The 22,566-nt window shown below is 35.7% G+C and overlaps 1 protein-coding gene across 21 annotated transcripts in view; it reads left to right on the top strand.

Annotated features, from left to right (window-relative positions):
• Positions 1-22,566, top strand: part of MYCBP2 (MYC binding protein 2) — a 200,572-nt gene that overhangs the window by 61,596 nt on the left and 116,410 nt on the right. For 19 of the 21 annotated variants that reach the window (XM_056329566.1, XM_056329571.1, XM_056329556.1 and 16 more), the window contains exons 17-20: positions 1,498-1,599; positions 9,409-9,516; positions 17,858-17,977; positions 18,445-18,526. In XM_056329566.1, coding sequence (XP_056185541.1) covers positions 1,498-1,599; positions 9,409-9,516; positions 17,858-17,977; positions 18,445-18,526 — 412 coding nt within the window. Of the gene's footprint in view, positions 1-1,497; positions 1,600-9,408; positions 9,517-17,857; positions 17,978-18,444; positions 18,527-22,566 lie in introns of those variants that run through there. The other 2 variants (XM_056329559.1, XM_056329569.1) reach the window with 2 other exon arrangements.

The following is a 22,566-nucleotide window of genomic DNA, read 5'->3' as shown; positions in this document are numbered from 1 at the left end:
TTGAAAACTTTTTTATTTTTTCTCTTATAAATTTTCAGAGAAAAAGAGCTGCCAGGAATGTGGAATTTACTTTTCAAAAACCCCAAACACCTCCCACCCCAGCCCTCCTCCCCAAAAATACCCACCTTAGGGGAAAAAAAGCCAACTAGTATGATTATTGGAAAATACAGTTTGGAGTCTTTCCTTCTAAGATCTGTTATCCCAGCATTTTTAATATTATATTCTCTCTACTGGGCAATTACAGGTTTTTGGAGGTCAGGTTTTCCTTCCTTCTTGTTAATGCTTAGATTTATGTAGAGCCCTTAGTCCTGCATGGATATATGGATATAGTATTTGCTATAGAGAAGGAATAAAAAAAAAAAAATCAAATGCATGACTTAAATTGATGAGATGTATAAATATTTTATTGGGGGTAGGGAGTGGGGGTGGAATAGTAACAATAGAAAATTTATGCTGTACTTGGAGTGTGGGAGGTTTTTTTCCCCAAGCAAAAGTTAAATAGAAACTAGAAGTGGTCCTCTTGATAAATTAACAGTAAGAACCCCAAACAACCTCACTGTGCACTCCCGATTCCTCCAAACAGATATTTCTAAATATAATTTTCTTTTATATGGCTATCACAGAAGTAGGTTTATATTGATGGTGAATTGCAGCTTTGATTCACAGCCCTGTTCTCATGCATGACCAGGAAGAAGTTACAGTTTTTGTGCAAACCTCCACTTTGATAACTGCCCTCCCAGCAGGATAGGCAACAGCTCTTTGGTGCTGTGTTGGGCTTGGCATAGTTTGAGGTGAGGACTTGACCACATTTGTCTGTAGAAAAGTGACAGTACTTCCAGCTGGAGTTTTTGTTTGATTGTGGGGGCAAGGTGTATTTTATTTAGGTTCTTGCAGTTTGCTGAAGAAACGTTGGAAAAAGGTAGTGCTTCTAGTAATTTTGTTGTTGTGTTCATTCAAGTCATGCTTTCTGTTTTAAAAAGTGCTTTTCACTTTGTTTCAATTTTCTATTAAATTACCTATTTTGCTAAATAAGATTTACATACAGACTCTTAGTAAGCACAGAGCATACAGTGGTAAACCATTCTTAAAAATATCTAATCTATCTAAAACGTTTTTAAAATATAAGCTATTTTATGCTTGTTTTAGTAATAAACCTTTCTGAAACTTTTTTTGGGAAAATTGAGATAACAATGACAACACGTAACTATTTCCTTCTATTAGGCACATACAGATTTATAGTATGTGCTAAATACTGTTCAGTGATGCTGGAATTGTGGCAGATTCATGAAAACCAGGAAATTCAGAGATAAGGCCTAAAACTCTTTTCCAAATTTACTCAACTCCTTTCTTTATTTTTAAATACTGTGTGAGAGCAGTGTAAGATGCAGGTAGTAAGTAGGCTTCAGTTTTCCTTTACTTAACTTCTTCTAGGGTTTATTACCATCATAAAAATTTTTACAGATAGTTTTACATATTTTATTTTCTTAATCTATGTAGCTGTACCTGTTCCTGGAGTTAATATTGAAGAACACCTTCAGTTACGGCAAGAAGAAAAGCGGCAACGTGTAAATAGGAGACATAGATTGGAAGAAGGAAGAGGTAAGTGACTTTCCTATTGATAAGAGGCTTGAATACTTCAAGCAAACTTCTTAGTCTGTTTTCTAATGAAAATTAATTAGTTTTCCTCCAGTGAGCCAATACAGTAATGAAACAAGAATCAGAACCTAAATGGATAGCTTATGTTATTTAGCATGCTTCTGGAAAATTGTAAAAAATCTGTATGTTTAACAAAGTCTGCTCATAAGAATCAGCATTTTAATGGTGAACAGTAGCATTTTTTATTACTTTCATATAGTCAGTTTTCATTTTCTGTTGTTTCCTAGTTCAATAATAGTTTTTAAAAATGTAGATGCTAAAGCATATTTTTATATGCTTTTTTATATGAAGAATAGAAATGACTGCAAACCTGTCCAGTGCTAGTTACCTCTAATATGAATTGTTTAATTATTATTTTAAATGAATGAATCTATGTTGTACAATATGCAATCAGAATTTCTTGTTTCATACAATGAACTTTTCTACATTTGAATAGCATGAAAAAATTGACACACTGACTGAATTAAAAAACAAAACGCTGCGTAATTTCAAAATTTTCTTTCCTTGTGTATTATCTACCTCAGGAAGTATTGCTGATTATCTACCTCAGGAAGTATTGCTGATTTTCTACATAAACAATATGTACTTTAACAAATTTTTAGTACTGTTCTTGTTTTAAAATACCTCAGTGTCTTAATCTGGTAAATATTTAAAGTTGAGAGATTTAAACTGACATAAATTATAATATTTTATGAAGCATGATGATGTCATTGGTAAGATTATTGTGTGTTGTGAAGAGGAACAGCTCTGTTGGAATGCTATGCTCTTCATATATGTATGAATAATAAATATATAATACCATAAATACCATTTTGATTCTTCTTTTAGGAATTAGATACTGGTTTTACTCAGATACAAATTGCACACCATGATGAAACTTAGTTCCTAGACTCCATGCCAGTGAGCCTTGTGGGGCAAATTGTGGCTTTATTTCACTTGCAAGTAAGAAATCACTGGTTTTAACACAAATAAGGAGCAACAAGGAAGAGAAGGCTTATAGTTTGCTATACATGTGGAAGAGGATGGAATATTTATTTTTCTTTGAATCTTTATGGTTAATTTTAGCTGTGACATGGAGAGGGGAAGCCTTTTGTCTTCCTTAATCTAGGTCATGTTAGAGCTGCATTGCATACTGCTGGCAAATACTAGGTACAGCTAACAATTATTTTTTGTTAAATCTTCATTGAATTACCCAGGTATTATTGAAACCTGCTGCTGTTCAGCCCAGATAGGTAATGACGACAGAGCTGGGAGGTAAATTTCAGTTAGAAAAAGAAAAGAAAGGAAGACAATAAAAGAGCAGCAGAGAAACATTTCAGTTTGCTTCCATTTCTGTGGTTAGAAGTAGAACCAGAGCAGTTTATCCCTTTTGTATGCTATCTGTCTCTAAAGAAAATAAATCATATTTTGGATTTAATTAAGTCTCGGGTGATCAATATCAGGAATGTGTTGCTATTGTTGGGTTGATAGGTGTATAGGGACTGTAGCTAAAAAGATGTTGCTGGACAGCTTGTGGCACACATCATGTTGTATTCTCTATCAAAATAACATTGAAATGCTATACCTACGTGGCTGCTGGAGGTAGTGGGTATGTCTAGCTGGAAGGCTTGGAGATTAGTCTCCTCTTCCAGTTTGGAATGACTTATGTGATAAAGCTAGGAATAGTGTTTCGACAAATACTTAAAGATCCTGATTTACATAGTCAAGTATGAAAATTTGATTTGATAATCGATCTTGATTTACACAATTATATGAAAAAGTTGTTTTATTGCCTCTCCATCCAAATGCTACAATTTTCCGTGAGCTGGTGGAAAGAACAGCACCATTCTTGAGAACCCTTATAATCCTCTTTTCATGAGAGAGACCAAGAATATTTAAGTAATCAACTAGATTTTTGTATTGCTGTGCAAAATGTTTTGCAACCTGAAAAATAATTAATTATATTAATGTTAAAAAGAATAGGCAGACTGCTTAGTTTATTCAAAAAGTTCTAGTATTTGTGCATATGTAACTGAACAAATCCTTATTAATGAAATAGCTATTTAGAGATCCAAAGAAAGATTCCAACCTTTTACTTCTCTGAAAGCATTGCTCAGTCAGTTAAAGGCCAGACTAGCTCTGTTAGGGTCTTTCCTTCAGGTACACAGTGGGTTTTTTGTCAGGTTTATGATTTCTGGGTTGTAGTGTTTTAATGTGCGGCTTTTGTTCTTTTATGCCAGATCAGTAAGAAACAAAGCATGTATAGTTTTTGAGAGTCAAGAATCATAGAATGGTTTGATCCTTAAATATTTGATCCTTAGTTAGATCCATATTAGGATCAATATTAGATTCTTAAAATTAACTGTGGAAAATATTTTTCAGTTTGGGATAATAAATCTATTATTTCAAAGAACTTAAGAGTTTCTTGATATTGGTTATATTTCTTTACTCTTTCCAGTTCATAAAGTACAGTGTGTTCAGGTGACCAGTTTTGCTTCTTTTCTGTGGTAGTGGTAGAACTACTTCTTCCAGCTGCTCCTTTCTGCTTCTAGCTTAATGGCTTGACAAGAGCAGTGAAGAAGGCTCAAAATCAATTCCACATTTTTCAGTGTGGTGTATGACCTTTTGAGAAATAAAGCCAGCTGTATTCATCACAGCATCTATGCTATATCATAATACCTCTACATAATTATTGATGGATGTTTCACTTTAGAATTTAGAAGTAGTCAAATATTTTAACTTACTGCTTAAAGGTAAATTTTTTTTTCAGAAAGCTGCAAGAATTTGAAAATAGCTTTTTAAACAAAATACATTTACCTAATAAGCTAAAAAACCACAGACATAGCTCTTACTATGGTGATAATAAATGGTCTTGTGCTTCACTGGTATTTCACTACTTCCCTTTCTCAGCCTATGATGTAAAAACCTACTTTTAGATGATCATTACAGAGATAGAGATTTGGTGTGTAATTAACCAAGTTTTAGCTTTTGATGCCCTTAGAGAACAGGAAAATTATTTTCCATCAATCTTATTCTATTTTGAACAACAAAAGAACCCACAGGAGATTGATTGATTTTAGTGAAAGCTGCTGTGTTTTGAGACAATGTTATCTGAGTCTGCGTATATTTGGGCAATTTTTGATTTTTCTGAAGTGTAACTGATTCGGTTAGTTCAGTTTTACCATAGTAGGTTGAGTAATATATAAAAGTGTTTAACATCTGTCCAAGCCACTATGGGCTTGGAATCAGTTTGTCAGTAACACTATTCTTTGTTCGTTGCTGAACATATACCTAAATATACAGCAGAACTATCTATTCAAATACAGTATTTTTCATTAAATATTAGCACAGCTTCTTTTTATAGTTTAGTTACATATTTATTTTGTTGCTTTCAGGACCTGGAGGTTATATTTGTTTCAAAGTTCTTTAAACAAACCAAAAAAAATCAAATCTTTCTACTTGAAACAAAACAATCTCAGACCCATACATGACTTTCTGTTTAAGAATGCTTTCAAGAGAAGGCTGTAGGTTTTTGTCCTTAATGACCAGTAGGTATGGTTCTGTGAAATTACATTGTTGTACTTGAGTTTGTGATTATTGTCTGAAAGAGGTGATTATTGTTAATAAAATTGATTTTTAAAGTAGAGGTATTTATATTATAGTTTCAGAACTCAGATTTGCAGTAGACTCAATGAGAACAGTTCTGGTTTATAGTTACTGTTTTAAGTTACCTTATGTGTTTATATACAGAAATACATCTTTCACATTTATTTAACAATATAGAGAAAGTCAAGTATTCAGAAGGGAAGAGGTGTCAAAGTTAAGATTATCATAAATCATTATTTCCATCCCATTCTCTATCATCCCCAAATTGCCCTTTGGCTAGCCTGCATCTCCTTTTCCCCCTATAAGAAGCCCTAAAAATTTTTGTTTCATGTCTGATTTGTACAATTTTTAAGTGTCAATAGAAAAGAGTTTTAAAAACACAGGAAGAGGCATGTGTCCTGGTTTTATTTTCATTGTTTTGAACAAATTAAGCAAACTGCAATTAACCTTAGTGCCTGCACAGCACAGTGACATTGTCTGTGAATATTTCTTACAAGTATTCCAGAAGCCAAAAAGTAGGTTTTTACAACAGAAAGTACCATCCAACCTAGGACTTCCCTGTGCAACCTTAAGTTACGCTGCTCATGTGTGTTCTTCTTCATGATATGATCTTCAGTTTTGTGGTCGTGTACTATTTTTTCAGGTAGCCTGCTAAATTCAGTGCACTGATGTAGAAGTCACCATTTGAGATCATAGATTTCAGTATTCTGTAATCACAGCTTGCTGAATAGTGTTTATTTAGGGAAAGTTACTAGAAAAAATCAAAATGTCAAATCAAACAGTAAGCTCTTAGATAGTTTTGCCTAAGTGCTTAGACAGCCAAGAATGCAAAAGCAATGCATGCAGGATGATAGTAATTGTGTACATTTTCCTGTAGTCCACTGCATTATTTAATAAATCCATTGTAATTTTCTAGAATATTAAATTATTTTTGTAGGTAAGCATTTTTTTCCTTCATGCTCTTAATTCACTGCCAGACAAAGTCCATTTTAAAAGGCCTGGATCCTGCAGGACCGAGAAAAAAAAGCTAATCTTGACATTTCCTAGGCTATGGATGTTTAACCTCTCAGGTTAACTATGGGAAAGCATTCTATAAAGAATAAAGGGAGAGAGTGAATGTCATTTTACATTATATAGCAATTCCTTTAAAATAACAGCACTACAGTCTAACAGTGACTCTCCTTTGCTTATCTCTTTAACTTGAGCTACTAAAATAACTAAGAATAGCGATAGGTTGTTATTCCCCATGTAGATCTATGTTAGAGGCTTCTAGAAGAGTTTTTCAAATTATGCTCTTTAGGCATTTTTTAACAAAATAAAGGAAATGTCCAAAGCATGGCTGAGTTGTTCCACCAGAATAATTTATAGTACTTAAACTCTGCTCCCTTTATATAGGCAACCTCAGATGTAAGCAGAGAGCAGATATGGTCTATATGAGTTGTTCTAATGTGTTGTTTCCTGTGGTGGTATTTTGGAGAGAGAGGAGGTACTTTACATTTTCCCAGTGCATGACTAAACATGCATTGCAATGTAGTTGAATTGTAGATATTTATTACATTATGATCATGTTACAGATTTAGCATGTATAAAAAGCCAAAGAGAATGACAGACTTGTGTTACATGGATTGGATATAAATTACTATGAAATTGATATATATTGCATTAAGCTTTCTTTTGGATTCAGGTTCTTTCCATAATAGGTGGGAATGTAGCGTATATAGGAATATCCAGAGACAAAGATAAATCCTGCTTTGGTCAGAAAGTCAGATACTGCTACAGAAATGTCATCTAGACCAGGGGAGTGTAATTCATGACTGGCTTGACAACTAAAGGCATCTGTGTGCGAGCACAATGCTGGAGCTGGCAGCTGACAGCATTTCCTGCTTCCTAGATATTCTCTGTCTTCCAGATATCCTGTATTTCTTTTACTCACCCTGACGTACTTAATTTCCTTCTGTCCTCCTGAAATTCTCTTATGCTTTTGCCATCTTTGCTCTGAGCGCTAAAATGCCAAAGGCTGCTTTCAGAGCTGTCTCTCATCCCCTGATCTGTTTGTTGTGCAGGCATTTTCTATAACTTCTGAATTGTTTGCCTAAGTTATCTAGAGATCACTTCTTATGTTTGATCTCCCACAAATATCTTAGATCTACACACTTCATGCTGTACTCTTTGCAGTCCTTGCATCTGTCTTTACAACTTTTCTAATCTGAGTTTCACTTTTGCTTTTGTCATATTATCCTGTCCATTCTCTATTTCTCAGGCTTTTAATTTCAACAGGAACTTCTCAGTAAGCAAGTGTTTTCGTGGTTTTTTTTTTTTATTATTATTTATTTTTATTATTTTCTCCTGTTCTTCATCCAGCTTCCCTCTATATCTTTTGTCCTTCAAACATCTTTAGCTTTCATAATCTGCTTGTTATTTGTGTCTCTCTCCTTTCTTGCCTTTTCCTGGTCTGCCTCAGTATACTCCTTAGTATCTCTCCTCCAACTTGGAAAGAGGGAAAGTGTGGTATAATTTTTTGTGTAAGTCTAAACTCTGGGAAGTAGGATATTAAAAACAGCAAGTGGACAGGCAGAAAGTAGTCTTTACCAAAAATGTATCTATTAAATGGAAGCTTCAGCTGAGAGGAGGCTGAAAACTGGGAGCAATAGTAAAACAGCTAAAGGGAAAACCTGAAAGATGAAGATAAAGAAAAAGCAAATGATGATCCTTGATTGCCAGGAGTTCTTAATTAACAAGGGGACCTATATGGGATTAAGAGAGTCCAGAGAAATACAACAGAACCAAACAAAATATCTATGCTGTGTGTAGAAACATACATGATTAATGAGTTTTTGGGGCCATTTTTAATTTTGTTTTTTAAGTTAATGCTAAAATTTGTGAACTTCTGTGTGTGAAGGCAAGTTTCTTCATCTGAAGGCTCTAAAGCTAGGCAGAATTGGCCTGACTTCCACTTAAATTTCTTTCCATACTGTCTACTATAAGTTGAAGGAACTAGTGGTCTAAAGCTGACAGCAGGAAACCTAAGAGAATGGGCATTTATGAGAAGTAGCCTACATGAATTTGTTAATAAAGTTCAGCTGAGGAAATGGAGTATCAATAATGATTTTGGGGGAAGAGGAGGGATACTTGTTTTCAAGGTTTCAAAGCTGTTTATAACATGACATAAAGCCTAATTTGGGGTTTTGGGTTGTGGGAGTTTTTTGGGGTTTTATATTGGGTTTTCTGGTTGGTTTGGGCTTTTTTGTTTGTCTGTTTGTTTTTTGTTTTAATCCATGAAAGGACTGGGTCTGGGAACCCATGGAATAGCACTTGGCAGAAGTAGCTGCTCCTGGTTCATAGTTTCCATTGAAAGTGAGACTTCTTGAAGAAAGATGCCTCCGAAGAAATTCTTGGTGGCATGCTTAACCTTGAAAATGGAGGAAAAATACAGATTCAAGGAACAAATTGCTGGTCCATGATCTACATGTAATCAGCCTTAATTAAACTTGATACAGCACTGCTTGGTTCTAGATTTTAAATAGAAAAGGTAGCCTGGAGAAAATTTTAAATACATAAATCATTGCTTTCTTCAAATACAAATCTTCTCTTGAAGATCTTTACATAGATGGGAAATATTTAAAAAATAGATTTCAAAAAAGTCATATGATTTGCATAATTTTCCATGGAACAAGTGGTTTTGGGTAGCTGTTTTCTTTGTGAGAACTCGGCATTTTAATTATGGTAATTACAAACACTTGGATCGTTATGTTTTTTAAATTCAGCATTGATATGATGATACTGTTTCAAATTAGTATTTTGAATGTAATATTGTAGGATGTAAAGCTTGATAATTAATCTTTTTAACTATTAAAGACAGTAATGGATACTGACAATCAAATTTTACTCCAGTGCAAGCCTGTTCTGTTTCCATTGCTTGGAGTGTAGTTGCATACTTACAATTTTAGGTAAAACTGTCACTATGGGATATTTATTGTTTCTTTGCATAATATTTTGGTCTTATTATCAAGAAATGGCAACTTTCTTATTTAGGGTCTTTTGAATTTAGGAAAACAAAATTATATAATTATTATTATTTTTTTCATTGTTTTTAATTTGAATTTTGTTTAACACACTGTTTCCTTTTTTGTGAGCTTTCCTATGCATGTGCAAAATGTTTCTCCTCAGGCCCCCTTGTATTTCCTGGTCCTATTTTTATGAACCATCGAGAACAGGCTCTAGCCAGAATCAGACCCCATCCAGCACAGCTAAAGCATAAACGGGACAAGCACAAAGGTATTTGGTCTTCGTTATTGGCTAGGGTGGAAATAAGCCCATCTTCCCAGTCACTTCTTCCATGCACTGAATCTGTCTTTTCAAAGAACTGCACAAAATGGGTTCTGCCTTTCTTCTTGTTAGTATCTTGTTACCTGAGGAGAAAGAAAACACATTTAAATGTTAACCTTTTTTTTACAGTGTAAACGTTTGGTAGTCTGCATCATCTTTGTGTTTTTTGGGTTTTTTTTTTTATGAAACATGCATTGTCTTTCTGTATGTCTTTTCTCATTTCTAACACTGTCTCCTTCCTAAGGCTCTTTAATTTTACCCTAGGAAACTTTAACACCTTCCAGCAACTCAGACTGTTGCATTGCATTTGTGGGTTTTTTTTGAACCTTTGTGTTGTATATCTGGGGTGATTGCTTTAACATATCAATTCCAGACTTGTTAATTCTAGCATAAAAATTTTCATAGGTATGTTATCTTTTAACAAGGCTTTTTTAGAAATGAAATATTTAAACCAATGTAATCAACACCTCCTTTTTTACTAGCTTTGAATAGGGGAAATACAAATCAAAAGTACAGGTTTTATGCTGCAATATTCTTGAGTTAAACATTTTTTGCAGAATGTAAGTTAGGAGGTATCTTTGATATTTCTGATGGTTTTGTATGTCTGGAAAGCCAATTCATTATACCTTGAATTTCTAAATGTGTAATTTGTTCAGATATAAGTGATTTCTTTTTTCTAGGAAGAGATAGGGTATTACTAAAAATTTCAGCTAAATTTATTAAAATTGAGCTGTATCAAATCTGATCATAGATTCTATATATATCTTTATATAAATGTGTCTGTACATATGTATTTACCTATAAAAATATATAGAATGTAGATTACAGACCTGATCAAAGTAAGTAGAAAGCTCATAAAATGGTGAGGGCCCGGAACATTTCACCTATTTTCTAATGAATAGCTAAATATGAATTGTTAAAATGGCATTTAGGTTGAATTAATGGAAGTTAGTGATAGTATTTGGCATGTGTGCAAACAAATGGTATGACAGTTTGAAGCCTTTATGGATGCAATATCAGTGTGTGAGTGATAGGCCTACCTAGTTACGAACATGCTGGATCATGAAATCATCTTAAGTATTTTATGGAAATGAAAGCAGAATCTGGTCCTTTGTATTTGCGTAACATATATTCAATCTGTTTGGAAAAGATATTATCTGTGCTTTAAATCATGATAGATTAAATAGAATAACCTATCATAATCTCCCTGGGAGAGATTGCATGCTGAAAGACAAAACATACAGAACCTGAATGCTGTCAACGACAATACTCATTGGTGACCAGTATTCTTGAGCTGGATACTACTGCTAGTTGTACTGCTTGCAAGCCTTGACCTCATGGGCGAGTGCATAAAGGAGTATGATCATCCTGCCTACATCTGTACTTTTCCAGCATGTGGTAGTAGTTGGAGCTCACTTCAGCTCAAGTATCTCCTTACAAGAGGTATACTCATTAGTGTCAGTTTGAGGTTTACATGGCTTCTCAGAGTTGTAAGAACAGTGCGAAGGTCTGTATTTTGCTGAAAGATTTTGTCAGATATGCCCTGTAGAACTGAATATTTATTTTTCCTTGAGGAAGGGTATATGTGAAGAAACATTCAGTTTATTTTAGTTCTTTTGTGGCTCATGCTAAATAGCTAAGGAAGGTTGTAACATCTTTACAGTAAACTTTGAGGCCTGTCTCTGCCTCAGAAGATTGTTTCTCAAAAGACAACCATACATTCCACTAGAAACTAGAAATGCCCCTTAACTTCTGGAAGAGCTTCCAAGGGAAAACGGAAAACTGGTGAAGTGGGCTGTTATCAAAGTAGTAGGAAAGGTGGGAATCTTGAAAAAGATAAGTAGTATACCTCACCTTAAAAGGCATGCCTCTTTTACTATGCATAGAATGTAAAAGCAACAATCAGGCAATCTGAGGCAGGGATGTTGACTTCAGTAGAAGGACAGTAACATTGAGATCAGCACATTCTTTTGGTTTACCTTTGAATATGATGCTTTCCAAACTGGCATTCTTACTTCAGATCTTTCTGCTCAAGTAGTCTTGTAACTCTTCACACCAACCAGACCTTCAAGATCTTCAGGCAAGAAAACTTTATATCAAGTGGTCGTATTGATGAGGCCAGTACTAAACTTGCTGGTACCTGTTCCTGCTTCTCCATTTGCAGCTGAAGAACCTCTCTTGATAATGATATTTAAGCTTGAATGTGAACAGCTTCTTCAGAACTCACAATTATGACCTAATTTTAAAAGTGTATTTGATATGTACTTGTAGATATTATCAAATCAACATTGTTTTCCACTTGTGGAATTCTTCTGTTGAATTGTCCAATTGAAAACTCCTTCATCAAAATGCTCGTTTTCTGCAAAGCTTGCCATTGTAACCTATTCATTTCACATTTATAGGGTCTGTGTATCAAGATCCTTGTTATTACAAAAAATGCATATTAAGCATAATCATAATCTTTTTGGTCTATGTGTCTCTATCGCAAGTATAAATAGAAAAGAGTAGGTACCACCTTCTTGGCATTCATGGAATGCTTTGACACTAAGAAGAAAAATGAGCCTGTGCTTCATCCTCATTCTTTAATGAGGTACTGAGTTCCCAATCTGCATCTCCAGTCCCTGTGGACTTCGTCACTGGGAATCTGAGAAAAAAAAAAGATTATTGAAAGTCTAGAATTTTCACAACTCTAGAAATTAACTGAGTAGCAATAAAAACTAAGTTAATTGAGTCACTTAAGATTCTGCAAGCAAATGCCACTTGTTTCCTGTATTTGTGAATAGTGGCAACGAAAAAAATATTCCAAACTGTATGAAACCAAATATCCTCAAAAGGTCAAAGGCTAGATGGAGCTGAAGATGGAACAAGCTATATAACAACCGTTTTTCAAATTCTAATACAAAATTATCAGGTGTTCAAGAGAATTTACTTGTAACTTATTTTTTAACTGTAAAATAGTTGTCTGAAGGATAAAGTAGTTTAAAGCACTCATTGGAGAAAAACAGCTGACTGAAAAATCTACATCTAAGACATAATAGAAATGAATGATACTGGAGTCTTTATATGTTCCATATTGACATTTCTATAACCTGGTAGACTTGTTTTTGTGTGCTAAGTGTTCCTAAAGAAGTTCCAAACACGTGTTGCTTAAGACTTTTTGCACTTTGCTTAAGAAGATAAAAGTTGCACCAAAAATGTTTCAGAGCCACTTTTTCTTTGCAAGGTTTTTACATGCTGCCATCAATAAGGAGAAATTTAGATGAGAACTTTCTTGGAATTTGAGTCATATGTTATCATGACAAGAAATATTTATTTGTTAATAACAATTATTAATGAAAAACTTTACTTTCTTTGTAACTTTTCTGCTACTATTAGTTATGTCTCTCCATTCAGACTGCCTTATCATCTGTCATACCATACCAGAATAAGGTAACTCATAAATGTATGCCTTTTCGTCCGCCTGTGAATTAAAGCTGAATACCTAATCTGGGAAGACAACATTGAAAGCAGCTTTCCTGGTTTCTGTCCTCTGCTGGAAAAAGGAGACAGGCAGATCTTTCTACTCCTCCAAAACATACATTTCTATTTGGCAGCTATCTGGATCACAGAAAATAGCCAAGAACTCACATTCAGTCAAATACGCTTCTCTTTTTGTTGTATTCATATAGCATAGAAAAATAAGTACATGGAGAACATGGATGTGTTTTGCCATTGCTCAGTATTGCAGTTTTACTTGCATTCAGGTCAGATTATGGAATAATTTACTTGGCTGGTAAATTCCTGTTTGCATTTACTTTTTGGCTGAGCTGAACAGGTAAGCCAATACTGGTACAGAAATTCAGGACACAGTTATTACTGTTTGTAATAAGAATACAAGTTTTTGGTCACATTATCCTAAGTGTTACACACTTGTGATTCAGCATATCGAATGTCACCTATATGTCAAGTAAACTCTTTATTAACCTCTCAGTCATCCAACAGGCTTACTTTTTTTTCTGCCCTCATATGACAGATGATTTTCACAGCCAGAAGTAGGTTTCTGCAGCCATAGGCTGATTTGTTCAAGTAATAAACTGGTTTATAAATGTTTATAAAATGTTTATAAAGCCTATAGATGATACTAAAGGCATTCAGAAAATCCTGTGAGGGTTGAACGTCGCAAATACTAACCAGTAACTTGTCTGATACGCTTTATTTGGGTAATCACTGCTGAACTGAACGAAGATTTGTTGGCAAATGATGTGGTCTAAAAAGACAATTATTCTAAGAATTTTTGTCTACGGTCATACTGCATTAGGCTTTTCATCTGTGGGGAGAAGAAATGCATTTAATATCTTTAGAAACACCTTTCCCTCCTGCAGAGATGGTCAGTGACAAAAAAAAAAAAAAAAATCTCATCACAGAAAAAGAAGTTCATCACCAGCTGAGGAACACTAATAAAAGGTTTTTCCTCAAGTCTGCACCAAGGGTCCGAGATGCAATTCTGTAACAGTGTTGGTTTGGATTTGGGTTTTTTGCCAGCAGAACTCTCATTTGTAGCTTATGATTTCCTTTGCTGTTAGGATTGAAGGAGCTTTTTTCTTCATTTCTGGAAAGCGGCTTTTTTTGTGCTAGTAATATCAGCCAAGAGAACTTTTGACCATGTTCCACAGAAGGAAAAAATTGTCTTCAGGAGTTAAAGAATTTTCTAAGGAAAATGGAGTGGTGGGGAGCGGTTAATTGTTGTATTTCCAATTATTCCACTTTCCTTCCCCAACTGTACTAGATAACCAAGATGAAAACCCATGATTGTGAAGTGGTTCATGGAGACCAACCCCCAGTGTTGACAGCAGGAAACATTTTGGAGTTTTTGCTTGGTGCTGTCTTCTATCTCAGAGAGATGGAAGAGTCAAACTTTTTGATCAGTGGGAGTCCAGTTGGGTAACATTTGAAGTATTAACTTGCTCTGCTTACAAGATTCCATTCATTCAGCCAGAAAAGTTTCTGCTTCAGTAGTCTTTTTATGCTTCCGTTTTAGGAACAGCTGTTTTGACACTACTTTTAATGAAATGAATACGTTCACAATTGTTTGTAAGAAAAAAAAGCATGTATCTCCATAGTTCTGCAATTGTTCCTTGAGACACGTGCAAATAAGCTTTCTGCATCTACCTTTCACCCTCGTACCTAAAAAAATTTTGACTCTGGGAAAGTAGGGAAAGGAAAGGGGATGACCCAGTTTATTTGCAGCCTTATCTCTAATTGTAAGAGCTTGTAGAGCTTTGTTCTCCTGGCCAGTGCTGCTAGAAAAATGTGGTATGCATTGGCCATGTGATGGAGTATACAGATAAGCAGTATAGCCCATTAGTATTGCTGTAAAAGGAAGTAGTGATATTCTATTTAGCTTTGTATATTTTAGTCAAAAGAATTTTTTTCCCCCTAAACAATGCTAGCTGAATCTTACTTTTTTTAGTGACGAGGGTTTTACACTTCGCACACATAAATTAATTTAGAGTGTTTATCAAGTTGAAGATCCAGCTGATTCAAAACTCATGAGACCATTACTAACCATGAAAGAAGGCTGAGAGGAGTTCCATTTTGTTTGCAAATTTCACACTTAAGCAAGGATATGTATGAAAGACAGTTGCTTCCATTCCTGCATTCTTAAAAGCTTGAGAAGTTACTTTGAAATTTGAAAATGCCAACTCTGTAAATCTTTTTCATTTAAAATAGATTTATTTCTCAGATAAGGAATTGCAAAATGTATTTCATGTGAGTGTACTTGTCTTTACATCTTGCACAATAGTATTTTGTGTTTCCTTAAGGGTAATATGATGCTATGCTTTCATTTGCAACTTCAGAAAAAAAGGGGATATATCTAGAATAATCTTTTTTTAAAAAAACAGTATCACATATTTATCATTTGTGAAAACAGCAGTCCTCAACTATTTACTAGTAGTTGTTGAAGCACTTATGACCAGTATGTTTTTCTTATGATGAAGCAGGGAATGCACATGTACCTGTTCAGGTACCTGCAGATCACTTGATATGATGCCATTACGTGACCAGAATACAACTTCTGCTGTATTTTGTTAATATGATGGTGCATAGGTGACGTGGTTGCTGTGTGTTGAGTTCATTTCATTCTAGGAAGTGCATGCAGCCACCAGACATACTTAGCAGATGTGTGCATTCCTGGCAGATGACTGTTCAAGTGTGTTTGCACAGTGGGAGAGCTTACATTTTTCATTACAGTTCTCAATGACTGAGGCAGGAAGGGTGACAAGGGACCACAGGTAGACTTCCAGAACAATTAGCTTTTTTCTGCTTCTGTCCAAAAAGCTTATGTGAAAGAGGGAAGCAGTGAATAGGCTGCTTGCTGAGTAAATAATTCTAGTGGCAGTATTAGCCCTTAGAACTATCTCTTGATTCCTTTCGCTTGTAGAGATCAATGCAAATGTAGGCATAAAAAGTTCAAAGGTACTGCATTTGAGAAATAGCCAAATTGTTAACTAAAATACTAGAAGCCTGTTAAGGCAGAACTGTATTTTCAAGGGGTTTTGTTGTTGTTAAATAGTGGTTCTGTTGCTTTGATTTTGTTGTTAGTACAAAAAAAGCTGCAGACAGACCTTCAGAAACATTTCTTCTAATGTGTGTGTGGTCTCGTAGTACACACACATTAGAAAACCTAATGTCGGAAAACCCTCAAAAATCCCATGGCAGTTCTGAGAGCCAGACAATTCCTTTACCATGTCTCCATTTCACGCATATCCAACATGTAGTGCAAGTGTAATTCTTTTTGATGAAGGGCACCTACAGTTTGAAAGGGATACTCTACCTATGCTATTAAACCTAATTCTTCAAAAGCATTACTTAATACACAATGTTCCTTTACAGATGGAAACTACATGGAGATTCATATAATTACTGTACTCAGTCATCACTAGAAAACAGCTTTATTTCCAAAACAGGAAGATTTTTTTAAAACTGGTTTATAATAAAAATATTGAAATGACTTTATCAGCAGTTTCCATGCATTAAAAAGGAAAGGAAGTTTGAGTAATATGTATAAAGTCAGAATTATATTTTTAAAGTTTTTTAAGTCTCTTAAGTGCTATGCTGCAGATAGTGAATAATGAATGCTCAGAGTTCAGACTTCCACTAATGATTATTCACCATTACACTACAGGGAAACGTGTAGAAATTATAAATATAGATCTAAATTAACAGCACCTTGAATGCTTTGAGCAGCAATTGTTTCCCTGTATCAATTTTGTTAATAAACAGTAAGTGGTCAGAATTAGCACAAAATTAATGTGGAATCTACTTTGTGCAGTTATTTTTCACGTCATGTATTTTCACTTCTTTATGCAAGAGACAGTGTGACTGAAGTTATATATGAAATTTTTCATTGTGAAGATGCACTTTCTTTAGAGCTTTCATTGCCCCCTTTCTACACAAGTATAGGTGCTTTAATGGTGATGAGCATATTGTCTTTTTCTCTGTCATGTTGGTTTCCTGCTAAAGAAACCACCTTCCTTTGCAACCCTGTGACCACATAGTTTAATTACAGTGAAATTGTTAGATGACATAAATGTTCTAATTTCTGGAGAAGACAGTGGCTTTCAAGAAGTTTACTAATAATGCACTTATTTGACACTTCAGTGCTTTTCTCTGATGTGAGGGCAGTTTGACTTTAGGAACCAACAGTGCATGTCATACTAAAAGAAATGACAGAAAAAATGTCTCAAAATTCATCTTAAACAGAGAGAAAACAGACATCCTCGTAGTGAATATGTTGGCATTGATAGAAATGAGCTGCATAATTAATTGTAAGTTATGTAAAACAAGGGCTATATGGCCAAGTTGGAGTAAAGTAAAATCCTTAACAAGTAGTAATTGGAAAAAACAGACCAGGCTATGCCTATTGAGTTTAACTACAGTGCTTTCTGTCTACTTCATAATGCTACTTAATAAAGAACACAAGTGATGTTTATTAAGCTAAATTCTGCAGATATTTGAATTTCCTGTCTTGCTAGTCATTTTTGTCTGCCCTTTGAGAGACTCTGCTTTAAAGGATGTGATATTTTCCAGTGTGTAACTTTGTAGTAGGTGGTTTAGAAACAGAGTTTCTGTCATCTTTCACATCTACTTTGATGCCACGTTTTGAGCTGTCTGTCATACTATTCTGTGAGTTCTTTCTGTTGCCTTACAGATGGTGGGGTGGGGAGTTATTTACTATTCTTGTTCTATTCATTCTTCTAATATAACTCTTCTAGAAAACATGGGATGTAATTGTAAGTTTTGTTTATAGACGGAAGTGGAGAAAGAGGTGAGAAGGATGCCAGCAAAATCACAACCTATCCACCAGGGGCTGTCCGGTTTGACTGTGAACTGCGGGCTGTACAAGTCAGTTGTGGATTTCACCATTCAGGTAAAAACAAATAAATCAATGTTAATTATAGCATAGAATTTTTGTTGATGATTTTGGGGGGTTATTTTAATGTTGTCATATGTGTTTTCCCTGCTTTTTATTTAATTTTCTTTAAGGATGTAGATGGGAGTGTTCAAGGTTGAAAAGAGTGTGGTATTATTTTTGTAGCCTACTACACTGTCCTTCAATAGTGAAAAGGATTATCATGTATTCATAAAGTATCATCAAGTATCATATTGAGTTACAATAGAGCTTTTAAGCAATTTTTGTCATTTGAAAACATCTGCATGGCATGGCATAGCCCTGCGTAGAGATGCTGGCTGTGATGGGTTGTGGAATCCCACACAAATCTCTTAGTGTTTCAATAGGGACTAGTTAACTGTGCTGGTCAGAAAGGCTAACCAGTACTGGTGCAGTACCATGTTAACATGTGCATACGTCAGAAACATTTTTCATTTGTTTTTCAGTGGTTTTGATGGAGAATGGTGATGTTTACACATTTGGATATGGGCAGCATGGGCAACTTGGACATGGTGATGTTAATTCCAGGTGAGCTGGTAATTAAAGGATGTGATTGTGTATTGCTGTACTGCTGCATAAAAAGTGGCTAAATTTCTGTTTCTCTGTAGCTAGCAAGTGTGAAAACTTGGATATTGTCCAAATAAAGTTGATAAGCTCTTATCCCCCATAACCCATGTATATAGATACAGTAACAATACTGTTGTACTTTTTAAGTAATTTGTTTAATACATGAAGGCTTCTGTGCATAGTTATTAGCGTAGCTTTGAGAAGGTTTCGTTTCTTCAATTCTCCCTACATATATGAGAGAATGACATTGAAATCTCATTAAGATTTCATTATTTCTGTAATATACTACATAAGCAGTAATGCAAATAGTACGATGTTTAAACCTAGGTTAACCTGTTTCTGTTACATAATTGACAGTAGTTCAGTTACAATAAAATCTCATTTTTGTTTATTATTAATCTCCAAAATTAAGTCTTTAAATTTGGGTCTCAACTGCATTTTGTAGACATTTATTTTGGGTGTCAGCATGAGAGATATGTGCTTTCCTTGTGGTCAATGGAAATAGAGAAGTCAACAGTGTGGAAAGCTATTTAACTAACCACCCACTCCTTATTTACTTTAGGTATTCTCAGTAACTGTGTAAACTTCATGGGCTCGATCTCCACTGACTACAGTGAAAGCATAGATAATTAAATATAGGTGTCTTTAATGTGAAGCTCAATCTCACCCTTAGTGTCTCATTCTTAGTATCTTACATACTCACTAAAGTAAAAAATGGGTGTCCTGCCATAAAAGGAAATGTTATTCTTTGGGCACATACATATACCATATAACATGTAAGACAGGATATTGAATAGTAGGAATCGTTGAGGCTTTGTGTATGTTCAGTAATGCCCATTATCCTTATAAAAGGCACACAGTGTGAAGCATCCGTGACCTGTCTTCAGTTCTGTCATTTCTCTTGTAGCAGTAGATCAAAATTACTGAACCTCAATCCTTCTAATCCCTTTGGAGACTTCCAAATCATTTCTTTTGTCAAGTTTCTGAAGAAATCTTCATCATCTTAAAACTTTCATTGGATTCACTAAACAAAACGGGGAGAGGGAAGGAAGGAAGGAAGAAAATTTACTGGAAGTTTTACTTTGTATTGAAAATATTTGTGCCTAATGGTAGTCTCTAAACTGGAGATTACCTGTAGTCAGTTTGCATTGGACTAGTGAATGCAGTCTGCGTTTCTGCCTATGGTGGAGCCATATCGCGGATGAGTACTCTGTTTTTCATTCCTTGAAGTTCTTGGATACTTGTTCCAAGCTACAGCTGCTTTAGCTGGCAATTCAATCACTACTAGAATAAAGCAAATTTCTGTCTTAAAGGCTGAAGAGGTACAAACAGCAGTGGCATTTGTACTGGTAACTTACTGTCTCCTATTTTCAACTTTGATGAAGTTACTTGGCTTTTCTGAAGGCATCGGAGCTGTCCGCTGTATCTCTCAGAATTTCAGTCAGTAAACCCCACATCTGTTGCTTATTTGGACAGAAACTGGATGGAGACCAAATGTAGTTCCAAGTGAGATCCTAGAAGAGAACATGAAACATCCTGTGCCAAAGGATAATGCTTGACCGGGCCTAGAAGCTGAGGAGGTACAAGCAAATTGGCACTGACCTTTGTATCATTCTGCAACAGACCCTAGAGTATCTGAAAAAAGCCTTGAAGAAATTTGGACTATGTCCTGTGCATGAGAACTGGCTATAGTACTATATTGCTGTTTAGCACCATCATTCAAATTATAATTTCCTCATTGATGTACTTCTTTTTCCAGCTTTAAGTAGAGATCTCTCCTCTGTCCTCACAGTAAGGGATTCAGAGAAGGAAACAGGGAATCCTTATGCAGAGTTCCACCTCAGTTGGGACGCAGTGGTGCTCAGATGGCCAGCTCCAGCCAGGTCAGTGGTATGTCAGTCATGCAGTGTGTCACATTGCCTGTATTGACTTCAGGAAGACCATCATCTTCCGAATCCAGTAACGGATGCTTTACTGTGTTTCTGGGAGAGAAAGTAGAGAAGGAAAAAAAAAAAAAAAAAAAAAAAAGGAAGTAATATTTAGGCAGCCTAGCTAGTATGGGAGCCCATGAAAACAAAAACTGTCAGGGAAAATGCAGGAACTCTCATTTTCATCTGAGGGAGCCATCTTCATTGCCAGATGAAGCAATGATGGAAGTTCCTGGGCAGCAATTGATGACTTACCCTTTCAGAGACTTCTGTGTTGCAGTGTAAAGCTTTAGTAGTGAGACTATATTTTAAAACATCTTGAAAATGCTGAACTACTTTGAATTCTGCACACCTGACCAGACATGTCTTTCTCCTTGATTAAGGGGATTCTGGACTCCTCTATTACAGTATGGTAAACACCACAAATTCTTCCTCCTACTTCAGTAGGAGTGAGGCTTATTACATGCACTAGATGAACTTCGGGCTATTTTTTATGCAAACAAGCAAAAAAACCTCAGCAGTTGAGCGGGATGATGTGGTTCTCAATCAGTTAACAGAACTGAAATGGTCTGGAGGAACAAGGAATATGCACAAGGTGGTGTTATTTTATCCTTCAGCAAAGACTTCAGCCATTCACAGAAGGATCACTTAAAAATGCAAGTGATCTGGTTCCTGGAAGGCTGTTTTTTCCATATCAGTATGCTGGAGGCATTAAGCTAATCTGTATAGGCTTTCTGTTGTAAAATCCACAGTGGCAGATGCTGATGAGCTATTCATTACGTGAAGGATGTTGTCAGTCTCTGCTTACATTCTCAGATTAGATGCTGGTGGATAGAAATTCAGTGGAAGCAAGAAATGTTTTGCAGTATCTAGTCTTGGTGAAAAATAGCATGTCTTGTATTCAGGTAAGCAAAGGTCTGTTTGATACTGGTGCTCTCAAGCAGCTGGGACTTAAAACTGCAGGATCCTTCTGGTTTTGTTCAAAATTTGTCTACATTTCTTGTACAAACTGTTGACTTCAGCACAGTGTTAGCAAGGACCTGGTCTGGCAGTCAAGCTCCAAAAGTGGAACAAGTGAAGTAAGACAATCCTGGTGTGATTTTGCTTCCGAAGGTTCAACAATAACATTGAAGAAAATTGAGCAGACCTTCCGTGGACAGTCAGCTGTTCTATTTGAAGACAACATGTAGAGGCTGTATCCTATTAATATCACTAGGAGGGGAAAAAAAAAATAAAAATGTTCCATTGTCTCTGATAGGGTTGTGTTTCTAGGTGCATCGCCAGCCTATTTTACTTCAGTGGTGGAGTGCAGTTCTTGTTTACATCTTTTCACCAAACTTCCAGTTACGTCTAAAATCTAAAAATCGCCATCTTTTTTTTAAGTCCATACTGGCCTTCTCTGCCTGCAACTGATAGAAGTTACTACCGGTTTCCTTTTACCCACTACACAGTAACAGCCCCTGGCACCCGGACTGTACAGCACCGCGGTCAGCTACCCCCAGTGACATCGTGCGGGACCCGGCAGCCCGGGTGGGCTGGGCAAGGACCATGGACAGCGACCGTGCCAACCCTTACTGCAGGGCGAGCTCTGGAAGCCCACACCTGATTCCAGAAATGCTTATCCTTCAGGATGGAAAAGGGTTTCGGATTGGCCAGCCAAAAATGCATTTGGACCCCCTGCAGGATCCTGAGTTAGCTGATGCATGTGTATCTGCTGCTTTTCGTTCAGCAATCATACATTTTCCCAAGGGATCTCAGGTTACTTTCTGTATAGTTGAGGTTGGTCTTTTGCGATTGGCCTGTGTCAGGTACCTGTGTCATATCCCGAAGCCAAAGAATCTGTGAGTTTGAGGCCAATGTGTCCTTCAGTTCCATCCCAAAAGAATACTTCTTGCTTTCTGCCATTCAAATGGAGAAACCCTGGTTATCAAAACTTTGTCCAAAGAATCTCTCAGACTCTCAAGTGTCTATGCGGAGCTTTTCTGTGTTGAGCTTCAGAGGGATAGGGAAATACTTAAACAGGTTTTAGATTCCATTTACATCAGTCAAACTGGCTTACTGTATTTTTCCAAA

This window comes from Falco biarmicus, chromosome 2 (genome assembly GCF_023638135.1).
Source record: "Falco biarmicus isolate bFalBia1 chromosome 2, bFalBia1.pri, whole genome shotgun sequence".
NCBI classification, from domain to species: domain Eukaryota; kingdom Metazoa; phylum Chordata; class Aves; order Falconiformes; family Falconidae; genus Falco; species Falco biarmicus.
The sequence above is the reverse complement of the archived record's forward strand: the minus strand, read 5'-3'. Positions and strand labels throughout refer to the sequence as shown.